At 32.6% G+C, this 23489-nt stretch overlaps 1 protein-coding gene across 8 annotated transcripts in view; it reads right to left on the reverse strand.

Moving 5' to 3' along the window:
* Positions 1-216: 216 nt before the first annotated feature.
* LOC105226947 (protein Tob1) overlaps positions 217-23489 on the reverse strand; it is a 49449-nt gene continuing 26176 nt past the window's right edge. For 3 of the 8 annotated variants that reach the window (XM_049456407.1, XM_049456408.1, XM_049456409.1), the window contains exons 3-6: positions 6024-7204; positions 4359-4535; positions 3947-4293; positions 2459-3876 (exon numbers count right to left, since the gene is read on the reverse strand). In XM_049456407.1, the coding sequence (XP_049312364.1) occupies positions 2937-3876; positions 3947-4293; positions 4359-4535; positions 6024-6176 (1617 nt within the window). In that variant the 5' untranslated portion in view covers positions 6177-7204 and the 3' untranslated portion in view covers positions 2459-2936. Of the gene's footprint in view, positions 3877-3946; positions 4294-4358; positions 4536-6023; positions 7209-19985; positions 22183-23489 lie in introns of those variants that run through there. The other 5 variants (XM_011206088.4, XM_049456412.1, XM_011206089.4 and 2 more) reach the window with 4 other exon arrangements.

Genomic DNA, 23489 nt, shown 5'->3' on the forward strand with positions numbered 1-23489 from the left:
ATAATTTTGTCAAGTTAAAAAACTGTCTTTCTCTGAATTTTTTGAAAATTTTTAAAATAAAACTTGGCCTACTATCGATAAATTTATCGATAACAAGCAACAAACTGCACATCACTAAACTTGCGGCAGCACCAACCAACGAGCACTGTGTGCTCAATTACCTGCACACTCACAATTTCCTCATAAAAAAAATTATAGAAATGAAAAAGTCCTTCATTTTGTATTTTTTGTTGTTTTCATTAATTTATGTAACGTGGAAAAGTTTTTATTATATTCTCAATAAAAAAGTTTCAGAATTTTATATAATCACTACAAACATTGGTTTTTGTTTTGTATAAAAAGTATAAAAAAATCATTAATGTTAAAAATAAAAACGATTATTGTATGTATGTATGTGTGTGTGTTGCAATGTAACAGCAAACAAACTCTGTACAAAGTAAACAGCGCATTGCTTTTGCAGTTTTTGTTTTGTTTTTTGCTTGCTTTTGCAATAATAATTTTGCTTTTGCTTTTGCGTTTGCAATTAACGCCTATTTGCTATTTGTTTTTGTTTTTTCAGCATTAATATTTTTGTTTTTTTTCTTTGCATGTAAGTGTAGGTTATGTGTTATAATAATAACATTTAGTAATAAAAAATATTTAAAATATTTATCATAATAATAATAGTAAGAGCAATAAAAAACGCTTTCATACACAGTAACAAATTACAAATTTGATTGAATTAGAAAAATATGAAAAAGTATATATTTATATATGTATATGTTGCATATACATATATACATATATGTATATATATATATATTTGTTTATATATATATTAATTTGCATTACGAAATGTACTTTTTAACTTTATTTATAATAATCTATACAAAAACAATTAATTTGCACTTTGCACTAAAAAAATTCAACTAAATAAAAAATTAAAAAAATTATCTACAAACATTTTAGACAAATAATAGGTAGTTTTTGGAGATACATTATGTGTGTTTTATATGTATGTATGCATTGCACACTGCACAGTTGACGCGTTCTTGTTGCGCACACGCGCATGCGCAAAGGCTGGAGGACACAGGAGAGTAGCTTTGATGTTGGATTTACGAAATAAACGCTGCTGGCATGCACAAAGTTGAAAATGTGTGTTTTTGTTGTTATTTTTTGTTGTTGTTGCAATATTTACACCTTAAAGGAGCTGGTGTTGGTTGCTGCTGTCAGCAATTCGCTTTTGGAACACCCTCGCTTGCAAGTAATTTTGTCTTACTGTCTCCTACTGCTCGTTTATTACCGCCTGCGACCCTTTTTTCTTGACTATACCGTTAGTTGTATTGCTTCTTCTTCTTGCTTTCGTCTTACAGCCTTGTCTGCTCGTTTACTATCGCCTCCTGCTCCTTTTTCTTGCATATACGATTAGTTTTCTTGCTGTTGCTTCACCAACAGCTTGCTCGTGTCTCCTGCGCTTGTTTGTGTATGTGTGTGTGTGTGCTGCATGCATGCGTACTTAAGTTGCTGCTAAAGTTTCTACAATAGTCCGCCGTTTAGCTTACATAACTGTTGTTTTCACTAGATTTGCTTTCATTTCTCATCGTTTTTTTGTTTGGTTTTTTTTTAGTTACAATAATAGCAATAATGTTGTTGATAATCATAGTAATAATAATGTAATTTAATATAATAATAATAGTAATAAGTAGTTATACAATAATATATAGCATTATAAAACATTTAACATTCTCATATTTTCATATATATGGTATATATGTTTTTTTTTACGCTTATGTAATACATACAACATTTGAATATTAGAAAAATGTGTGTGTGTGTGTGGGTATAAAAAACAGCAAAACGATTTTCACTTTTTCATTTTTGACTAATTTTAAAACTTATCAATAATAAGACTTTAACTAGATCGTATCATTTACTATATATATATATATGTGTTTGCCAGCTGCGCTTTGGCTGCATGCGCTACTACAGCCACACTACTGCCGTTTGCGTTACTATTACCGCTTCCGCTTTGGTCCGTTTACAACTAGTTAATAAAAAACGACTTGAGAAATTTTGTATACTATGCTGATAGTGTTGCTTTAGGTTAGATTTCTTGTTTGTTGTTTTTTGGTCTTGTTGTTGTTATTTTTGTTTTTTGTTGTTGTTATTTTTGTTTTTTGTTGTTGTTGTTTTTGTTTTTATTGTTGTTTTTTGTTTTTGTTTTTATTGTTGTTTTTCATTATAAATATCTAAATTGTTTATAAAAACAACGCGCTGCAGCATTTCTCCTGTCCGTCCGTCCGTCGGTGCCACGCCTACACACATAATTACAAAACTTCTCACCCTGCGCTGCGCTGCCTGCCAAGCGCCGCTTATATATTTATATATATATTTACATATATGTTGTTGTAGTTTAGTAATTTTCTTATTTCTTGCATTTTTTTGCATTTTTGCTTTTGTTGTTGTAGCTATCATGCGCTTCGCTTGCTTATGCCGCCTGCCAGCATTGCCTTCATATATTTTTGTAGTTATGTATGTGTGTTTTGTTTTGCTAATTTGCATATTTTGTTGTAATAATTACAGTTACACTAGCAGAATTTCACTATTTATAAACTTGTATTTTGTTGTTTTTGTATTTGCTATAATTTTGCTTTAAAAAAGTTGACGCTTTGCACTGTCTTCTTGCTACAGCTCCCTCTCCTTATTTTTGGTTTGCACATTAGCTACAAGTATGTTGTTTTTGTAATACATACAATATACATACATATATATTTATAATAATTTTTGTTTTTGCTTTTGCAGTGTTTTTTTTTTGTTTACTTTTTACTAAAAAAATAAGCTTTTAAAAAAATAATTCTGTGCTTGCCTACTGCAGCGACGCCACGCGCACGCTGCTACTAACCAACGTTAAAAAAATGTGAAAAAGAACCATAAAAAATATGTATTTTACAAACACCTTAGTTGGCCACCAACAGTTGCTGGTAGGGACCGGCTGCATTGGAATAGAACGAGTTGAGACCGTCGATCAGTTTCGAGTTGTTTGAGTCTTGTTGTTGTTGCTGCTGTTGGCTGCTATTGGCCGCGGCGGCGGCGGCAGCGCTGGCAGCGACGGCAGCAGCGGCTGCGGCAGCCAATGGTGACGGACTGACGGCTGTTGGTGTTGTTGTTTGCTGGGCAGTGCTGTTGACTGCGTTGTTGGTGACGACGGTGTTTGTTGTTTCGGCAGCGCTACTGGCATTCGAAACGGTCACAGTTATGCCGTTATTGCTGTTGTTATTGCCGTTGTTGCTGCTGTTGTTGTCCGCGCCGTTCTTCTCAACCACAAGTTTGCTGTTGCCATTGACATGTTGTTGTTGTTGCTGTTGCTGTGCCGACAACGGTGCGCCCACCACGCCGGGTGGTGGTGCCATTTGCGATTGCTGTTGCTGTTGTTGCTGCTGATGAGCAGCCGCCACCGCAGCAGCTTGCTGCAAATGCTGATTGCCGCCCAAGCCATAGAAGCCATGTGGATCCAGGTAGTTGTTGAACTTGCCATGAGCGCCGTTAGCTGGATTGGCAGCGCCGCCGCCGTAGAGCGCGTTATTCTCGGCGGCATGGAAATGCGTGTCGAAGACATTTCGATGTCCGTTGAATTGTGGATACATGCCCATGGAGGCCATGTTGGGGAAGTAGAAGGGATCGACTGTAGCGCCATTCTGTCCTAAGCCCAGTGAGAGTGGATTCGGTGAGAGTGAACGTGCTGGCGAGACGGGTCCGATGGGACCGAAGTGGTTCGGTGGTTGCGCCAGGTTCGGATTACCATGGCCGCCGTGATGTAGTTGCTGTTGTTGTTGTTGCATGGCACGTTGTTTAATGTAGTTGGAGAACTCAGTGGGCGACATGCGGTACGAACTGCTGCTGGGTAGAGAGTAGAGAAAAAAAATATTTAAAACAATTCGCTCTTCTAGAGATATGTGTGTGTACTAACCTATTGGTGCGCTTGGAACTGGTTTTCAATTTGGTACTACCGAATTTGGTCTGAGCAAAGGTGGCTGTTGTGAATGTTAGTGGCGCTTGTGTGCGCTGCATGAACGAACCGTTTGCGGCTGCTGCCGGATTGGGACTACCTTTGTAGGTGGGCGAATTGGAGGAGGCCGAATGTGGCGATGAGCCAGCATGTGGTGAAGTCTTTGGACTCAAACTCAAATTGTTCATGCTCGTATTGACCGCATCGATGGGACGAAAACATTGCGCTTCGGGATTGAAGGTCTTATTGACCTCACGATCGGCCGATGTGTTGTCTTCATGATTGTCACTGTTTTCCGAGTAGAGTATCTGTGCCGGCAATGAGGTGGTTGTTAGTTAAATTGAAAATATGAAAAGTGAAATTAAGTATTTACCTTCACAGCACCCTTTTCGCCAATGCGGTAGGAGACTTCGCCGGGATCCACCCAAACTGAGAGCTCGGCAGGCAAATTTTCTAAAATATCAGCAATAGGTACACCGCTCTCGCGCGCAGCACGCTCCAAAACCGAATCGATCGGATCGCCAGTTTTCAAGCAACGGAATGCCGAACCCTGAAGTGTGAAAGGAAAATTGGGGTTTTAGAAAAAATTTCGTTCATTTATTAAATATTAGCTAATTTTCTGTAGTCTTTATCAATCGCTCAAAACTGGAAGCTCTTAACCTGTAAAAAATGCATTGTGTTGTTCAAAAGTTTTTCATAACTTATGCTCCGGTGCTTCGGTGCAATCTTCGAATGCATTAGTGCAAAGGTTTAAACCTGTTTTTTCTCAAAACTGGAAGATCTTAACCTCTAAAAAAAGAATTATTTTGTTCAAAAGTTTTTCATAACGGTGCTTCGAGAGTAGTTTCGGTAAAAAGGTTTAGACTTTAACACTAACCTTCTAACGTTTCCTTACAGTAAAGATTTTAACCTGTTTTTCACATAGGTGCCGAGAAATTATTGACTTCCTCTCAGTGGTTTGTTTAGAACCCTTTTTTCGGTAAATTTGGTTCACTTTGTAATCAAAGAAAAAATGATGTGAACCGGTTTTCTGGTCAACTTTAGTTACTCAGACTAACAAAAAGATCCCTCTTCCCAAATGTCCCGAATTTTGGAGATTTTTAGAGCTCCTATAAGTAAAAGATTAACCCTTCAATAAAAAGCCCACTAAAACTATTTGAGTGGGACTTTAGAAATTGTAGCTAGTCTTCCACTAGGTAGGTTAGTATTGTTAGGTATTTTGAGGACAATTGTATAGCCCATATACAGTCCATATACAGTTACTGTAGGAATATACAATATATAATATAATAGGATATCTGAACCTTTGATAAATACTTGACTGAGGTCCTCCTTCTATTTGAGGTTTCTGGCTTGATGTCTTCAGCCACTAGGCGGAGGCAAGAGAAGATTTTTAATGACGAAAGCTTTTTCTAAACTTTTGAGAGCCCTTTTGAATATTGGTTGTTTGGGTATCGAGGTCGGAGTTCAATCAGAACATGACTATATTAAGGCAGGCTTGAATGATAAAGCAGATTGTCAAGGACTAAAATTTTAGTCGATGTTACCCGACCAATAGAGGAACTGCAAGTTGTAAACTATCCTCAATCACTAAGCGAAGACAACAGAAGATTTTTTAATGACGAAAATTCTCTCGAAAGTTGTGAGAGCCCTTTTGATTATTGGGTTGACAACTGAGATTGTAGTCCAGTGAGAACATGACTACATTAAGGCAGGCTTTAATAATGACAGACAGGGCAGTGAAGGCCTAAGTCATAAAGAACTCGAACTGTCAAACATGTCATAGTAACTGTAAAAACTTTATGACGTCACAAACCAATATATTTTACTGTCAAATGCAAATCAAATAAAGTAACGAGAGGAAACTGTCGTAAGCTCTGTTTCTAACAACCTTGGACATACACTTTATATAGTAACTGTTGTTAGATCAAGTAGTTCTACTCTTCTAGCAGAAGTCAAGCGTGTCTTTAAAGTTTATTTATAATTTTTCAACATTTTTCTTGCTGAGAATTAAATCAAAAATGAACTAAGTACTCACCTTGAAGGGTTTCTCCGGATACCAGTGGCCTTGGAACTTATCCTTCAGCGCCTTCTCGAGCTCCTCGCCGAAAATGTTCACACGTCGCCTTGGCAGTTTGTTGTAAAGATACGAAATCACGAAATTTAACGCCACCTGAATTTCTATATGCATTTTGTTGCTGTTGCTGTACTGCTTATTGCTACTGTTATTGTTGCCGCGACTGCTTGTGATTTATTCTATGTAAGTATGTATCAATCGTAATCGCCGCCGGTGCAGACGCACTTTATTTTATTATATTTATTAATTTGATTGTTGGTATGTATGTCTGTCTGTATGCAAGTAGATGGCGCTGTCACCGTTTTGGAATTGCGCTGTTTGTTATTGCTGTTGTTGCCGTTTTTATAGCAATGTTAATATATTGATTTGTTGTTGCCTTTGTTGTCCAATACTGTCGCGTCGTGATAATTTAATTATAACGAACGTGTTGTTGCAGCTACTACTACTGCTATTGTTGTTGTTGTTGCTGTGGGTCGCAGGTTTATTTCAATTATTTGGCTGCGCCTTTGCCTCCGCCCTTTGTTCGTAAGCTGAGACTATTTGCTTATTGTTTGTTGCTTGTGGTTGCTGCTGCTGTTGTTGTTGTTGTTGCTGCGTGCTGTTAATGCAAATTTAATCGCTCGCGTTTTGCGGCTGCACGTTTTTCAAACTATTTAATGGTTGTTGTTGCTATTTGCTTTTGTTTTGGTAATTTCTTATAAATTTGTAATTTCGTATTCCGAAATGACTTGACTTTTGTCTGCGGCCGTCTGTCTGCCTGTCTGTTTGTTTGTAAGTGTGTCTTTATTTATGTTTTTGGTTGTCGTCTGTGGGTTTTAAAGTTTTAAGCGCATTCTTATTGTTGTTGTTGGTTGTTTTGTAGTTGTTTTTGTATTAAATATTAAGCTTGCTTTCTTTAGTTCACTTATTAACTGGTTGAGAATTCTTTGTCTATTTTGTATTTTTGTTGTTGTATCCTTTGATAGTTGTTTTTACTAATTTATGTTGGTTTCTGCAGATTGTGGTTTATTTTTTTCTTGTTCTTGCTATTGCTGTGTAACTCATCGAAGTATTCCGGGAGCTTTGTCGTTGTTTGTGGAGCTGAGTCGTGCTTTCTTTGCTTTACTGGCTTCTTTTTAGGTTATTTTGGAGAATTGTGTCGACTACCTGCAATTAAAAAAAAATGTAAAATATTAATTTATGTTGAGAGCGATTAAGAAAACATGAAATAATTATTTATGTTGAGAGCTTTCATTAGTTCAGAGCTTTCACAGTTTTTGTTTAATATTTTTGTTTTTAATTTTTGAGAGAAAATGTTAATTATAACATACAAAAAATCCAATTCCAAAAGCTTTCATTTGCTCAGAGTTTTCACTTCTATGAAATTTCTATTTTACAATTTTAGAGAGAAAATATTATTGTATGCTTAAAAAAAATATTTTTTAACTTTCACTGTATGGAATATGAATATTTTGACAAAATATATTTTTGAGAGCTTTCATCAGCTCAGAGCTTTCACTAAATGTATATGAAATTTTTTGCAAATTTTTGAGAGAAAATGTTACTTTATACTAAAAAACAAAACAGATTTTTTCAGAGCTTTCATCTTTTTAAGAGCTTTCATCATTTTTTTTTCAGAGCCTTCATATTGCGTTCCTGAGGCAGTCGGATCGGACCGGGATCGGGTTAAGGACTTTCAAATCGGCAGAACTTTACCGCTAAAACATCAACAACAAAGTTTTCGTCTTTGTACATTTGCTTTTGTCCCAAATTTTTGAGAGAAAAGTAAGTAAGATATAATAAAAATATTTTCAAGATTCTAGAGCTTTCACTGCTTCCATATGAGTTCTTTGACATTTTTGAGTGACATTATGAAAATAATTATTGTTTTTGAGAGCATTCATTAACTGAATGTTTATACTATTTGTGCAATGAATTTTTTGCGATTTTTGAGAGAAAATGCTATAAAACAAAATAGACTTTTTCTGAGAGAAACAATGAAAATCTCTTGTTTACAACATTTTTTTTTGCAATTTTTGTAGAAAATTCTAATTTATACTATAAAACACTATACTTATGTAGTTTTAAAAACTTTCATGAGCTTAGAGCTTTTCATTTTATTTTATTTTTTCAGAGCTTTCATTAGCTCAAAGCCTTCACTATTTCTAAACGGATTTTTTGACATTTTTGAGAGAAAATGAAAAAAAAAATTTTAAGCTTTCATCAGCTTAAAGCTTTTACTGTTTCCATACGATTTTTTTTTACATTTTTGAGAGACATACAAAAAAATAAATTTCTTTAAAGCTTTCATTAGCTCAGAGCTTTCAATAATTATGTATAAAGTTTTTTGTAACTTTTGAGAGAAAAAGTTAATATATGTCATAAGAAAATGATAAGCTTGAGAGCTTTCATTATATGATAGTTTTTTTAGAATATCTTATAACTATTTGTAAGATTTCGCTTCTAAACTTTTTGTTTTCTCAAAACTAAAATTATTTAAATTTATATAAATTTTTTATAAATTCCTCGCTCATTGAACATTTCCGCCGCGTTAAGGTCAGCGAAAAATCAGCAACGAAAAAATGCTGCAGCGTCTTTAATACAGTTTTATCTGTTTTTGCTATTGTTGCAGTTGCTTTTAGTTAGCACGAATGCCCGTGACAGCATGCTAAGCAGCTGTCGTAAATCTTTTCGTCGCATTGCTTTGACTGTCCGCTGCAGCAGCAAACGCAACAGCAACAGCACAACAACAACTGCGGCGTGTGTTGTTGTCTTTTCGAATTTATTTAGCAAATATTTCATAGTGCAGTGTCAGACACTTTTCGAAGGTGTAAATTTTCGGTTTTATTTATTGTTATGATTTTTATTTATGTGCGCCATGCTCTTGACTCAATTCGCGCCAGCCAAAAAAAAGTAGAATTGAGTTGATATATAATCGCGCTTTTGTAACCTTAGTCGCAGGTTTTTCCCTTTGCTTTTGTTGTGGAGAGTTTAAGTATTTTTATTACCATGTAATTTGTTTAATCTATAATTACCCATATTTTAATGTGATAGCATTATTTTCTCGATTTTCGTAATTTTTTTTGTGGTTTCACGTGACAACGAATTCATCAAAATGAGTCAGAGAGGTTAATGGTGATATTGGAGTGCGCGGAAAAAAAATTATTTTGAGGACAGGGTGGTCAAGGGAATTTTAAGCATACGGTGAGGATAAAATGAACTCAATTATAACACTGAGAAAATTAAACATTTATTTTTGTTTTATTTTTATTCACCAATTATTTGTCTAGATTGATATAAAGATTTCAAGTACTTGTACTTGAGTCTCAATTTCAAAAATGTTCAATAAATAATTCTAATTCTATGAATTTTCGTTCAAAATTTAATACAAATATTGAGTTATGGAAAAAATTCAATGTGTAAAACATAAAATTTTTATAATATAATTTTATAAGAATTTTGATGGCAATATGACTATTTTTTTCACCATATCTAATAAGATTTATAGCTTTCAGAAGCGCACATCGGAGCTTTCACTATTTTCCAAAATATATAAAAACATAAAAAAAAACAAATTAATTTTTAAGAGCTTTCACTGTTTTTATATGAATTTTTTGACACAAAAAATTTTTTGAGAGCTTTCAACAGTACAGAGCTTTCACAAATTGTATATGAAGTAGGTTCATATCAGAAAAAAAATTAAATTGACAAAAAATATTTTTTAAAAGCTTTCACAGTTTCCATATGAATTTTTTGACAAAAAAAAATTTGAGAGCTTTCATCAGTTCAGAGCTTGTATGTAAAGTAGTTTCATATTAAAGAAAATAATATTGACAAAAAATATTTTTTAAGAGCTTTCACTGTTTCTATATGAATTCCTTGACAAAAAAAAAACTTTTGAGAGCTTTCATCAGCACAAAGCTTTCAGAAATTGTATATAAAGTAATTTCATATTAGAAAAGAAAAAATTGTATTGACAAACAATATTTTTTAAAATTTTCACTATTTCTATATGCATTTTTTGACAAAAACAAATTTTGAGAGCTTTCATCAGTTCAGAGCTTTTTCTAATTGTATGTGAAATAGTTTCATATTAAAAACATAATATTGACACAAAATATTTTTAAAGAGCTTTCATTATTTCCATATGAATTTATTGACAAAAAATATTTTTTAAGAGCTTTCATCGATTCAGAGCTTTCACTAATTGTCTATGAAGTAGGTTCATATCAGAAAAAAAATTATATTGGCAAAAAATAAAAAAAAGCTTTAACTGTTTCCATATGAATTTTTTGACAAAAAAAATTTTGACAGCTTTCATCAGTTCAGAGCTTGTATGTGAAGTAGTTTCATATCAAAAAAAAAAAAAGAAAATGCAAACTTCAACAGTGATTTATGTCATATGATTTGCACCAAAATGAAACTAAAACTCATTATCCTTATGGAAATAAAAATCATGCCGAAGGGATCTTCAAAAATGCTCCGCAATATTTAACCACATACGCATACACACATTTGTATCTACATTTTTGAAAGTGCCGTTATCTCCGAGTTTTAATCAAACACAATACTCCCGTAAGCCTGATTATGCAAATTCCCTTATTTCGCCCACAAAACTGAACGGAAATTTATCATTTCTTGGGTCATAAAGACTTTCCACAGCAATGCAGCCAATTTAGTTAGAAAAACACATTTGGCGAATTTAGGATTGACGCAAAACTTTTATATGTGCGCCGCCTGAGTAATCCCCGCACGCTCATTGTAATGAAATTAAGGCTTTGGTTAAGCAAAAAGTTGCCAGAAATAAATGACACATACGCTTAGGCATAATCAGGCACAAAGTATAATACATGACTACAAATGTAGATGGAGAAAAATATATAGAAATACATATACATACATATATATAAATACATATACACATCCACATACATATTCGTTACCAACACTTAAGTGCACTGTAGCGCTCCAAAGCAGCCATAGACATTGTGGTGACAGCTTTCGAGTGGCAGGGGTTAAACGCCTCAACACTGCCTCCCCGCCCCCCACACATACCCATTTGTCGCTGACAATTTTCTTTCCACGCCATTGAATCGATTTGGCGACGAAAATTGTTGTAGTATTTACTTTAAATAAAATCAAGTCAACAATAACGCGGGTTAAGAACGAGGCAGCAGAGACACTCGTATATGTGTAAAACAACAATAACAACAATCGGGGGCACACGCAGTGACTGGAGTCAAAGTGTGTCTGTTGACATGACTACCAATCCTTGTTAAAATATTACATTACAGCAGTACATACATATGTGGGCACTTACACATACAAAACACACATACACATCTATTTCCATACATACATGTACACATGTATACAAGTGTGTACATAAATTTTTACTTAGACGCCTTGTAATCATGTACGCGCAACATATCGGTGACAGCAAATCTAAATGGAGCAAAGCACAGTTATTTATGCACACACGCACACATACGAAAGCATTTACATCGTGTCAATTTATGTGTGCGTTTGACTGAAATAAAATATTATGGAATTTTTAAGCCTTAGATTTTTTATAAATTCTCTTTATGTCATTGCAGTAGTGTGAGTGGAAATGTGATATGTGACCCACACACACGCACACTCACAAACGGACAAATGTGATTCACAGCAAGTATTTGATTACATTTTACAAGGATTTGCTGTCGCTGTCGTTGTTCAACAAAATTCTGCAGCGAAAGTGAAATCGTAGCAAATGTATCGAGAAATTAAGTGTTTGACATAACTTTTACGGCAAGGTATTTGTGGTAATGCGGTTTAAGTATGAGAAAATCGAATTTGCAAAACTCGTCGCAAACAACAAAGTGACTGAATTGCTATTACATAACTTTCTGTGTAAGCTATTTTTTCTAAAAGGCATTGAGCTTTTGCTATTCTAATAACTTTTGCATTGGGATTTCATTTAGATTTTATTTCATGCGGTCTCACAAAGCCTTAGAATTGTATTTACAAATAGCGAAATATGTGTGACAACTAATAATATTGCCTATTCGAAGTCAATAAACGAAAAATGATGATTTTAATTACAGTTGTCATAATTAATTATACATAAATCTTAATTTATTTGTTGTTTTTGTTACTTTTGTAATTATTTTGCTTTTTATTGTTTTATGTTGAAATTAAAAATTATTTTTAATTACCGTTTCGTATCAAATTACTTCGAAAAAACTTTAATTTTAGTGAAGTGACCATATCAACAGATATGTAATTATCTGACTATTTTTGGGTTCTAGAGAGTTGGGAACTGTTCTTTTTTTCAAAAAAGTTCGAAATTAACTTTCAAGTTTTTCGAAGTTCATGTTCGAAAAAAATTTTATTCGAAATCAATTGCCTCAACTTTTGTTCTTATCGATTCTTCAACCAATTTCTCGTAAAAAATCAAACTTTCCCGTAACGATGTCGGCCGAAATTACTTCGAAATAGCTTTAATTTTACTTAATTGACCACATATACAGATATGCTTTGTAAAATATGTATATTTTTGGGTTATAGAGAGTTGGAAACTGTTCTTTTTTTCAAAAAAGTTCGAAATTAATTTTTTACTTTTTCGAAGTTCATGTTCGAAAAATTTGTTATTCGAAATGAATTACCTCAACTTGTGTTCTAATCGATTCTTTAAGATTTTTCTCATAAAAAATCGAAATTCGTAAGTTTTCCGTAACGATATCGGCCGAAATTACTTCGAAAAAGCTTTAAATTTAGTTATGTACATACAATGTATGTGACGAAATATACAGATAAGCCTTTTCAGATATATAATTATCTGTCAATTTTTTGTTCTAGAGAGTTGGAAACTGTTCTTTTTTCAAAAAAGGTCCAAATTATTTATCATGTTTTTCGAAGATCTAGTTCGAATTTTGTTTTTTTCAAAATCATTTGACTCAATTTGTGTTCTAATCGATTCCTCGGGACGTTTCTCGTAAAAAATCGAAATTCGTAACTTTTCCGTAACGATATCAGCGAAATTACTTCGAAAAGGTTTCAATATTAGTTCAGTGCTCATAAACATAAAGTCAACTTACTTTGTAAAAAATCTGATATTCTGATGTGTGAATTTTAGCATATTTCAAGCATATCTTTTTATCACTTTTATTCGATTTTTTGTTTAAATTTCAATTCACTCCTTTGCTTAATTCGCAAACTCTTAAACAAAAATCGTAAAAAACACCTATTTTCTTCTTACTTCCTCATTTTTTGACTAAGTGCCAGTATGTCAATGTAGTATTTTGTAAAAATTGGCGCTTAAACGAGTATTACGTAGCATAATAGAAAAAAAATAGTATGTCATAAGAGCTGAGCTGCCAACAATATAAATACTATGTGCAGTGACTTGGGTCAACAGCTCGCATAGAAATAAAATTTGGCACTCAAAGTAATGAAAATCATTGTCAGGTTGTTAGGTCATAGTCACTTTAAAGCGACGTTGAAATTTAGCACATTATATTATACATTAAGAAAAATGTTCGAAATGCTTCGAATGAAAAATGTTAAACATATTCGAATATGTCACAAGTCGTGCGCTGTCTACTTTAAAAATGATTTCGGAAACTCTCACACTTCTTGGTTTGTGAAAATTGTTACATAATTAATTTTTGTAGTGGAAGTGTTACGAACTAAGTACTTGTAGTACCTTTAGTCGATGTCGATGTTCCGAAATTTCGTAATTAAGTAACCTTGTTCAAGTCTATTAAAACTCGAAATTTTTGTTAGAGTAGTGTTGGAGTATATAATTTGCAAATAAAGAAAGTTCTAAAAATGTTCGAAATTTCATTTCGAAATCTTTTCTTTCGAAGTCGATGGTAAAATGTTAAATAATGTTAATTATGTTCAATTTATTTAGTATTATGTGTTTAGAAATGCTGCTTTTAGCCTTAACAAACTGTTTCATACTTTTCCTTGAAGTCCATCGACTATTCGGTTTGAAAAACGAACGAAATTTTTTCGGTAATTTTCGTCTTGCTCATTTTATATTTTAAATATTTCATTGTTTTCTCTAAAATATTAACTCCGAATTTTTTCGAAAATTAAGTTCGAAAATTTTATTTTCGAAAATATTCAAAATTTCGTTATGTTTAGTTTATTGCGCTCTTTGTTCGAAATTGGCTTTGAAGTTTTTCGGAGATTTAGTTCGAAAAAATTTCTTTCGAAATCGAATATGTATCTTTGATTTGTTGAGCGGTTTCAAGTAAAAAATCGAAATACGTATTTTTTCTGTAACGATATCAACCAAAATTACTTCGAAAATGCTACAATTTTAGTTAAGTGAGCTTATACAAATACACATTCCTTCAAAGCATATGTAATTCTCTGTCTATTTTCGGTGCATACTACTTGTAAAGGGAAGTGAAGCATTTAATTGTATTTAAGTAGACAGCGCCGATTGTATCTTTTCAAATATTTGCATTTCAATCGATATGTGTGCCATTTTCGCCTCAGTGGGACATATGCATGTTTGTATGTATGTTTGTAAGCGAACTCCTTCCTTGTGTGCCACTCATTGTTTGTTTGATTTGGTAATTCCTTTGCCATTCCAACGTGTTTGTTGTTGTTTCTGCTCGCTTTTGAATAAATGCCAGTGTGTCAGCGCATTTAGAAAAAAACAAAATTGGCACTTAACGTAACGAGAACATGGCATGCCATGTGAGTCGTCCGCATAGTCTTGTGGCAGCTTGGGTCACAGCCACCCAGAAGCAGTGGTAAAGGAAATAACTATAACGAAAATAATAACAACAACATACTTGGTGCCATTTTGCTGTGTTCGACAAGGAAGCCGCATTGGCATTAGGAACGAGCGTATAGCGAAGAAAAGCTGTATGCACACAAAGAAGCTTTGCATGTGTGCATGCATGTGTGTGTGTGTGTCAGCATGCACCCGTCTACAAATGTCACGTGACATTTGTTTAGCAGCAATGCGCATTCCACTTGGGCGAGCGACAGCACAAGCTACAGACACACGGCATTACAAAACGTTTTGTTGTTGTTGTAAGACAAAAAATAAAAAGTGGTGAGGAGAAGCGCCTACAATAACAACTTCTAATTGCATTAAGTATCTACTCAGCAGAAATTGACAATTACAATGCATTTCGCTAGCCAATTTGTCGTTGTTTTTTTAACTAACTTTACTTTTTGTTTTTGCGTTTTTCGTGTTTTCTTTGTTTTACAGTTCAGGTATATGTATTTGATTTGATTTGCTTTTTGTTGCATTTTTTGACATTCAGTATTTGCTGGTTGTCACATTGTACTTATTATTGCTGACACTTTGTTGGCTTGACATTGAAAATATTTGCACTGCTTTGTTAAGTACCCAATGTATGTATGCACATATGTATGTTTGTATGTATGTATTTAGCATATTTGCACTTGCGGTTGTTTAGTTTGCGGTGATTTTTGCGGCATTCCCTTTGGTTGTTGTCATTAGTTTACAGTTTCTTTGTACCCGCTTGTACATATTTGTTGTAAATAGTCGCTGTTTACATACATATTAACTAGTTTTGTACAGAAAAACTTTAATTGCGCTCATTTACTAATTAATTGTTAACACTTTACTGATTATTTCCTTTGATTTGTTAACAGTAATGGTTTTTTTAATTTAAAATGTGGCAACTCTGTGCGAAAAAAATGATTTTTGTGTTTCTTAAACGATTTGCTTATACAAATTTTGTTGCTACCATTTTATTATAGGTGTTAAATATTAAAATTTTTAATTTAATATATATTAAACAGTTGGCAACCCTATAAAAAATATATAAGAAGCTTTAAAATATTTATTTCTTCGCACTTCTATGTTTTGAACAAGTGACGAACTGAGTTTTTCATGTGCTATTAATAATTATAAATGGCAACTCTTCAATAAAAATATGAACATTTCCATAAATAAAGTATGGCAACCTTGAATTTTAACAAAATAGTTTCTTTTTTGTTTAAAAAAAATCTGCCGCACATTTCTGTATACTATATATGTATGTACAAGTATATGAATATATACAAATCATAAGGGCAAAAATAGGGGTTGTTGATAGGTGGCAACCATAAAAAAAATATAAAAATAAAAAAATTTTTCTATTTCGTATTCGCTAGTCTAAAATTTAAATAATAACAAAATTTTTCAATTAATTGCAGTTGTGGTTATTGATAGGTGGCAACCCTATACAAAAAAAATTATAGAAATAATAAAATATTTTCTACTTCATATTCACTAATATAAAATTTAAATGATGACAAAATTTTTCAATTAATTACAGTTGGGGTTATTAATAGGTGGCAACCATATACACAAACAATTTTTCTAAATAATAAAATGTTTTAATTCGCATTCACTGATGTAAAATTTAAAATACAACAAAATTTTTCAACTAATTGCAGTTGGCGTTGCTGATAGATGGCAACCATATACACAAAAAAATTTTTAAAATATTAAAATATTTTCAACTTTGTATTCACTAATGTAAAATTTAAATGATAACAAAAATTTTTAAAATAATTTTAATTGTGATTATTGAAAGGTGGCAACCATATACAAAAAAAATTTATAAAAGTATTAAAATACTGTTTATTTCTTGCTTGGCATAAAACTAAATTTATTTACATAAATAAAATTATTGCCAAAAATTTCAGAATTTCTAAAAAAAATATTTTCGAAAAAAAAGTATTCTGCATAAAAAAAGTAATAATAAATATTTAATTTTTCTGCTCTATCAACATCTTTTACGCACTTATATTTTACTCTACAAATGAATCTTCCAAGCATTTAATTTCTATGCAAATATTTGCGCCGCGCTCCGTACCTTAACCCTGCACACGTTTTAATTAAAAATCACTCATATACACTTGACATAGTTGATATACAAGTCAGAATTGTGCAAACAAAATAAAAAAAATACAAATACAAAGTTAATAAACAGCTAAAAAATTTTATCTAAAATGTCACTTAATTGCGTTTCAAAAGGCAACGTGAACTTTACTTGAAAACTTGTTCGCCCGAGTCAATGTCTTTTAATTGCCGTGAAGTCACTCTAAATAAACACATACGCACGCACGCACTCATGCATGTGTACTAATGGTAGGTACATATGTATGTACAGAAGAAGTATTGCTTGTGGTTCCCTTATAAACAAATTACAATTTATTTTGTTTTTTGTTGTTGTGTTTTAAATATTATAATGTGTATATTGAACTTTTCAAGAATTTGGTCAATAGAAACAAGAATTAAAAAAAAAAAAACAAGTAAGAAATGTGGTTAATGAGTCAAATGTGGAGCGCTGATCAAAATCGAAAATTAGCAGATAACGTCATAAAGCTTTCTACATTTATAATATTGAAATTTGCTTTAACTTGTGGCACAAGTATGCATTTCAATTAGATTCATTGTGAGGTCAATAAGTGAGTTTCAGTTTGACAGCGATTAGTTGAAAAGTTACAGTTCCAAAAAGAGTGGAAATCGCCACGTCAAACGATTGATTCTACATTTTACTGTGAACAACTGATGAGATTGAATGAAGCAGTGGAAAAAACAGCCAGAACTGATCAACAGAAAGGGTTTCGTCTGACATCAGGACAACGATAGACCACACACACATCTTTGATGACTTCGCAAAAACTGGAAGAGCTTGGTTGGTGAGTTTTCATGTATCCACCATATAGCACTGGCCTTGCATAATCGGAATACCATTAATTTCGGTCAATGCAGAACTCCCTTAATGGAGTAAAGTTGGCTGCGAGAGAAGCCTGTGTAAATTACTTGTCGCAGTTTTTCGCCGAGAAACCAAAAAAGTTTTACACTGGGGGAATAATGTCTCTAGCGGAAAAATGGCAAAAAGTGGTCGACCAAAATGGTAGGTATTTGGTTCATTACAAATAAAAAAAAGTTAAAGTTTGAATAGAAATACGAAAGGACTTTTTCGACTACCCCATATTTGTATAAATTTTATATACATATTGCCATTAACTTTTTTTCAAGTTGTTAAAATATTAATTTATTTGAGTTTATTATCTCAAAATACTAATATAATTAAGAAAAATACTTATAAAAAAATTTAAAAAAATTAAATGGAATTAAAAAGTTATGTTTTTTGCGTTTTTTTGTTTTTTTTTATTAATTAAGTTTTGTTAAGAATATGCGTTATATAATAATTAATTAATTATTATATTTTATTTTAATTTTTTTGATTTATTTTTTTAATAAAAATTGCTTTCAAAAATTTTGCTAATATATTTTTGAATATTTTTCTATTAATTTTGGAATTTTATTTTTCATTTAAATAAGTTTTTAAAGTTTTATAATAACAAAATTTTGTATAATTGTTATTTTTGTTTATTTTTTAAATTTCGATGTTTACTATTTTGAAAATTTTATTGTTTTTTCTTTATTACTTATACTTCACTTTTTGGCATTTTGACAATTATTATTACAAAATATTAATTGATTTAAAAAAATACTTAAAAAAAGTTGAAAAAAAATTAAATGAAATTAAAAAATATGATTTTAGCGTTTTTGTTTTTTTTTCAATTAAATTTTGTTAAGCATATTTGCTATGTGTAACAAAAATGATAAGAAATTTTGTTTTTAATTATTTCGATTTATTTTTTTAAATAAATACTTGTTTCAAAATTTCTGTTAAAATATATTTGATTATTTTTTTATTCGTTTTTTATTGTAGTTTGAATAAAATAAATTTTTAAAGTTTTATAATAATACAATTTTGAATATTTCCTTGTTTTTATTTATTTTTTAAGTTTCGATTATAATTATTTTGACATTTTAACACTTCAGAAATTTTTATTTTTTTATTTAAGCTTCATTTTTTAGCGTTCAGAATTTTTTATCTTTACTTTTAAAGTTTCAATTATAACTATTTTAACATTTTTTTTTTTTTTTATTATATAAGCTTCGCTTTGTAGCTTTCTCACATTTTTTTTAATTTATTTATTATATGAAATTTTTATGTTTAATTTGTGATTCAATTTTGACTTCTTTGATATTTATTTAATTGTTTCTTTTTTTTAATTTTCCCTTTTTAACATTTTGACATTTTTTTTTTAATTTATTTCCTTCACTAATTTTTCATTCAAAATATTCCGTTGGAGCATTGCAATTGATATACCTTAATATTTGTGATTTTTGGTGGTTACTTTAAAATCTCTTAAAAGAAATTTATAAAAATAATATAGTCCACATCTACTCACATTTATTTTAATTAATTTTCCTATTTAAAAAAAAAAATAAAAGCTTGCCTACATTTAGGCTGAAGTTGCATATATAAGTATTGCTTACTTTTTCGTAAACAAATTCTCAACATCAAAATATCGAAATAATTTCATAATATCGCGAAAAATGCTCAAATTTCTCCACATTACGCAATAGTAGCGTAAATTTTCGCAAATTAATGAAATTCAAAACAGAAGTCGACAGTTACGCTAATGCAATTAAGAACTGCGTTTTTTTATGAGCGCACATTTCCGCATTTTCAAGCTGGCAACGCAACAATGAAACCTTTCATTCATGCGATTTTACGAGCCAACGTGTGTTTACTGATTAAATCAATGCACAATAACAACTCTACACACACATATTCATATATGTATATGTGTAGATGCACCATACTCTCCAGCTAGCAACTACTAAACACAGATCATTTGTTAGATCACACAAAAGGGGTAGCGTGATTGCATATGTGATTTTATTTTTCAAAAAAAAAAGTAATAAAATGCGCGCACATTAGAAAAAATTAGAAAAAAAAACTACACAACATACAATACTACAAAATTGTCGGCACACAGACATCCGGCGGGGCGTATGAGTGACGCGCTCAAGCGTTAAAACGTTTAATTGGCAGAGGACGCATTCAATTTCATTCAATTCACTACACGCGCACACACACACGCAAACACTTACACGAGCGTATATTGACGCGTCGCACACAAACACACGCGTATGAGCCTTGCTTTGTTATTATGTAAGTTGCAAACTTTTTCCCAAACACAATTGCAGACACCGCGGCGTATACGTAACCGCGTCCGCTCGAAGGGCTGGCTGCTTGCTGATTAACGACAACGGCAATCCCACCGGAACTCTATGCACTTGAAACTCACTTTTTTATTAAAATTTATGTGCGCTGTTGACGAGCGCGAGACAGACGAGCAAGCGAGCGAGCGAGCGTTGGCCACGACTGCACTGTTTTCAATGGGAACTAAAATGAAAATGAAAATCTGCATTGCTATCCATTCAATCAGGCGTAGAGCTAGGCAGCGCTCGGTAATTGACCAAAATCTACGCGGACAAATGACAAAGCGAAATGAGCGCGACACAGGGGGAAATGAGAGTGTGAGTTACTTGGCGGCTCTCGGTGAGTGTGTGAGTAGGTTTGTGTGTGCTTGCGCGCCTCTGTGTGGCCTAACCATTTCTGCTGTGGGCGTTCATTCAGTTTATTTACACACATAGTTTGCATTGGCGGACAGCAGCAACATGCCGTTATAATTGCTTATGGCTTGAATTATTAAGTCGCTGTGAGTTTAGTGATTGTCCGTCCGCCGCGCACGTCAGCGTCGACAGTCGACATTAGCCATTCGCGGTTTTTGCGCAAAATTTCGACAACTCGGTGCATTTACCTGCCAGCGATGCTGTTTATTTGTTTGCATGGTTTTCGTACAATCGTTAGGCACCGTTAGGTGAAGAGGGGGGACGATAGTGCGCCTTTGAAATGTTCTCTGCAGTGCTCGCTGTTCGCCGTTTTATTGCTCATTAAAGCTTTCATTATGCGACTACACATGAGCGAGTTGGCCTGTGGGCTGTGAAAGCACAAATGATGCTATTTCGTAACAACAATAACAACAACAAGCAAAGAAAATAAACTTATTTACATTTCGTTTATTGAAATTCATTGCTCGCTATTTTCCCCCGCAAATATCTATATACAAATCTACCGTTACAATTAATGTAGGTGCACATGTGTTTGTTGTTGCTTTTGTTGTTATTATCGTGTCTGTTCGCTAGACTTTCGTATTTCGTACCTATGAGTACATTGACTACATCCTCTGGCCTTGGACCAACGCGCCTCGCTGGGAGCTGCCACCGTTACTCACTTAGCTGCTCATTTGCTTGCTTGCTGTTTACTCGCTTTGCTTTGTGTGTTGTGTTTTGTTTTCATTGTGCGCTAGCTGCGCGACTAGCTAGCGTGTGTTTACACTCGTAATTTTAATTTATTTTGGAAGAATTTCACAAATAATTTTATTGTTTCAAGCAGAAAAATGGAAAAAAAATTTTTGTGAAGAAAAAATGAGCGCGAAGAAATATGTAAATCAGGCAAACAACCAATGCGAGTTCACGTTCAATGTCAACGCTGCCCGCACAAATTTTATTGGATTTCTAAATATTTACTTTTCGAAATGATAAATTTGGATTTTTATAGCTTTCTGCTCAATTTGGTTCAGCGCGAAAATGGGGGCAAGTATGAGGCTGGTATTTTTAGCAGTGAATTTGAGCATTTCAATAGCTGCTCGAAATGTTTTTGCAAATGTTGCACGTTTCATTACTCACAGGCATGTTTAAATAGGTGTAAGTTTGGATTATTTTTCGCTTTGAACTTTTCTTGTTAAAATTTGTGTAAATAATAATTGTTGCTTGTTGTAGTTTGTTTGGAGGTAATTTATAGGTTAGACATGATGAAATATTGAATAACACAGGGGAAATAAGAAAAGAATGTTAACATTGGCTGTAATGAAGTAGCATACGCTACACAGGTTTATTGTACCCTACACAGTTGTGTTATGCCCTATACAGGCGTGTTATGCCCTATGCAGGCATATTATACCATACACAGGTGTATTTCTTATAGCACAAAAGGGTATAAAAATACTTTAACTAGATTATGATCGTTCAGTTTGTATGGCAGCTATATGCTATAGTAGTTCTATCAAAACAATTTCTTCAGAGATGATACCATTGCCTTGGAAAATAATCGATACCAAATTTCATGAAGGTATCTCGCAAAAAAAAAAGTTTTCCATACAAAAACTTCCTTCCGATCGTTCGGTTTGTAGGGCAGCTATAAGCTATAGTGATCCGATCTGAACGATATGTTCGTGGATTATAGCATTATATTGTCTAATATTTTGTACCGTATTTCTTGAAGGTATTTGTGTCAAATATGAAAGTTGTCCATAGGAGGACTAGATTTTGAAAGGTCAGTTTGTATGGCAGCTATATGCTTAAGTCGTTCGATCTAAATAATTTCTTCAGATATAGTACCATTGCCTTGGAAAATAAGTGGTACCAAATTTCATGAAGATATCTCCTCAAACAAAAAAGTTTTCCATACAAGCTTTTTATTCCTATCGTTCAGTTTGTATGACAGCTATATGCTAAACTAGTTCGATCCAAACAATTTCTTCGGAGATGGTACTATTGCTTTAGAAAGTTATCATTACCAAATTTTATTAAGATATCTCGTCAAATAAAAAAGTTTTTCATACAAGCACTTTGTTCCGATCGTTCAGTTTGTATGGCAGCTATGTGCTATAGTGCTCTGATATTGGTGGTACCAACAATAGGTAGTTCCTTGGAGAGAAAAGGATGTATGCAAAATTTCAGATCGATATCTCAAAAACTAAGATACTAGTTCGCCTATACACAGACGAACAGACATGCGAACATGGCTTAAACCATTCAGCTTGACATACTGATCGTTTTTATATATACATTTTCGACAAACTGATCATTTATATAAACACTTTTTTAATTTTTTTTCCTGGAAAAACCCCCAAAAAAATTTAATTTCCTTAAACACAAATAATTTTTATTTTATTGCCACTTGTAAAAAAATTCTAATAATTGCCTTCTTTTCCAAAAACTAAGAAAAAAATATTTAAATTTTTTATAGATAATTATTTGCTCATTTTAAACTTAAAATAACAAATAAAATTCATTTCCAGAGAATTCACACTTGCTTTTCAAACTTTTTACACTTGTTAATGACAAGTATGTGGTTATGGCTGACCGATGAACCAATCAATTCATAATCTAATGAATAGCTATTACATTGTTTCAACTCACAGCAGCACCTACAGCAATAACACTCATACATATTTATTACATAGAAGCTGTAAAAGTGTCGTAAATCAAATTGACGCCCATAAATCGGATGTGAAGTGTATTGTCAAACAAAAGCCCCTTTGTTACTATAAAATGCAATAATTATATGGAATAACTCACGTGAACACATAAGACACTTGTATGACTTTGCACATACAAACAATATATATAAATATTTATAAATATGTATAATATATGAACTTGTAGACAAATTGTTTGTTGTGCGCTAGCTGTTGTTGTCGTAGATTTTGTTGCAGCGTGTTGAAATTACGAAATTTATGAACTTTGAAAATTTATGAATTCAA

This window comes from Bactrocera dorsalis, chromosome 4 (genome assembly GCF_023373825.1).
Source record: "Bactrocera dorsalis isolate Fly_Bdor chromosome 4, ASM2337382v1, whole genome shotgun sequence".
NCBI lineage: Eukaryota > Metazoa > Arthropoda > Insecta > Diptera > Tephritidae > Bactrocera > Bactrocera dorsalis.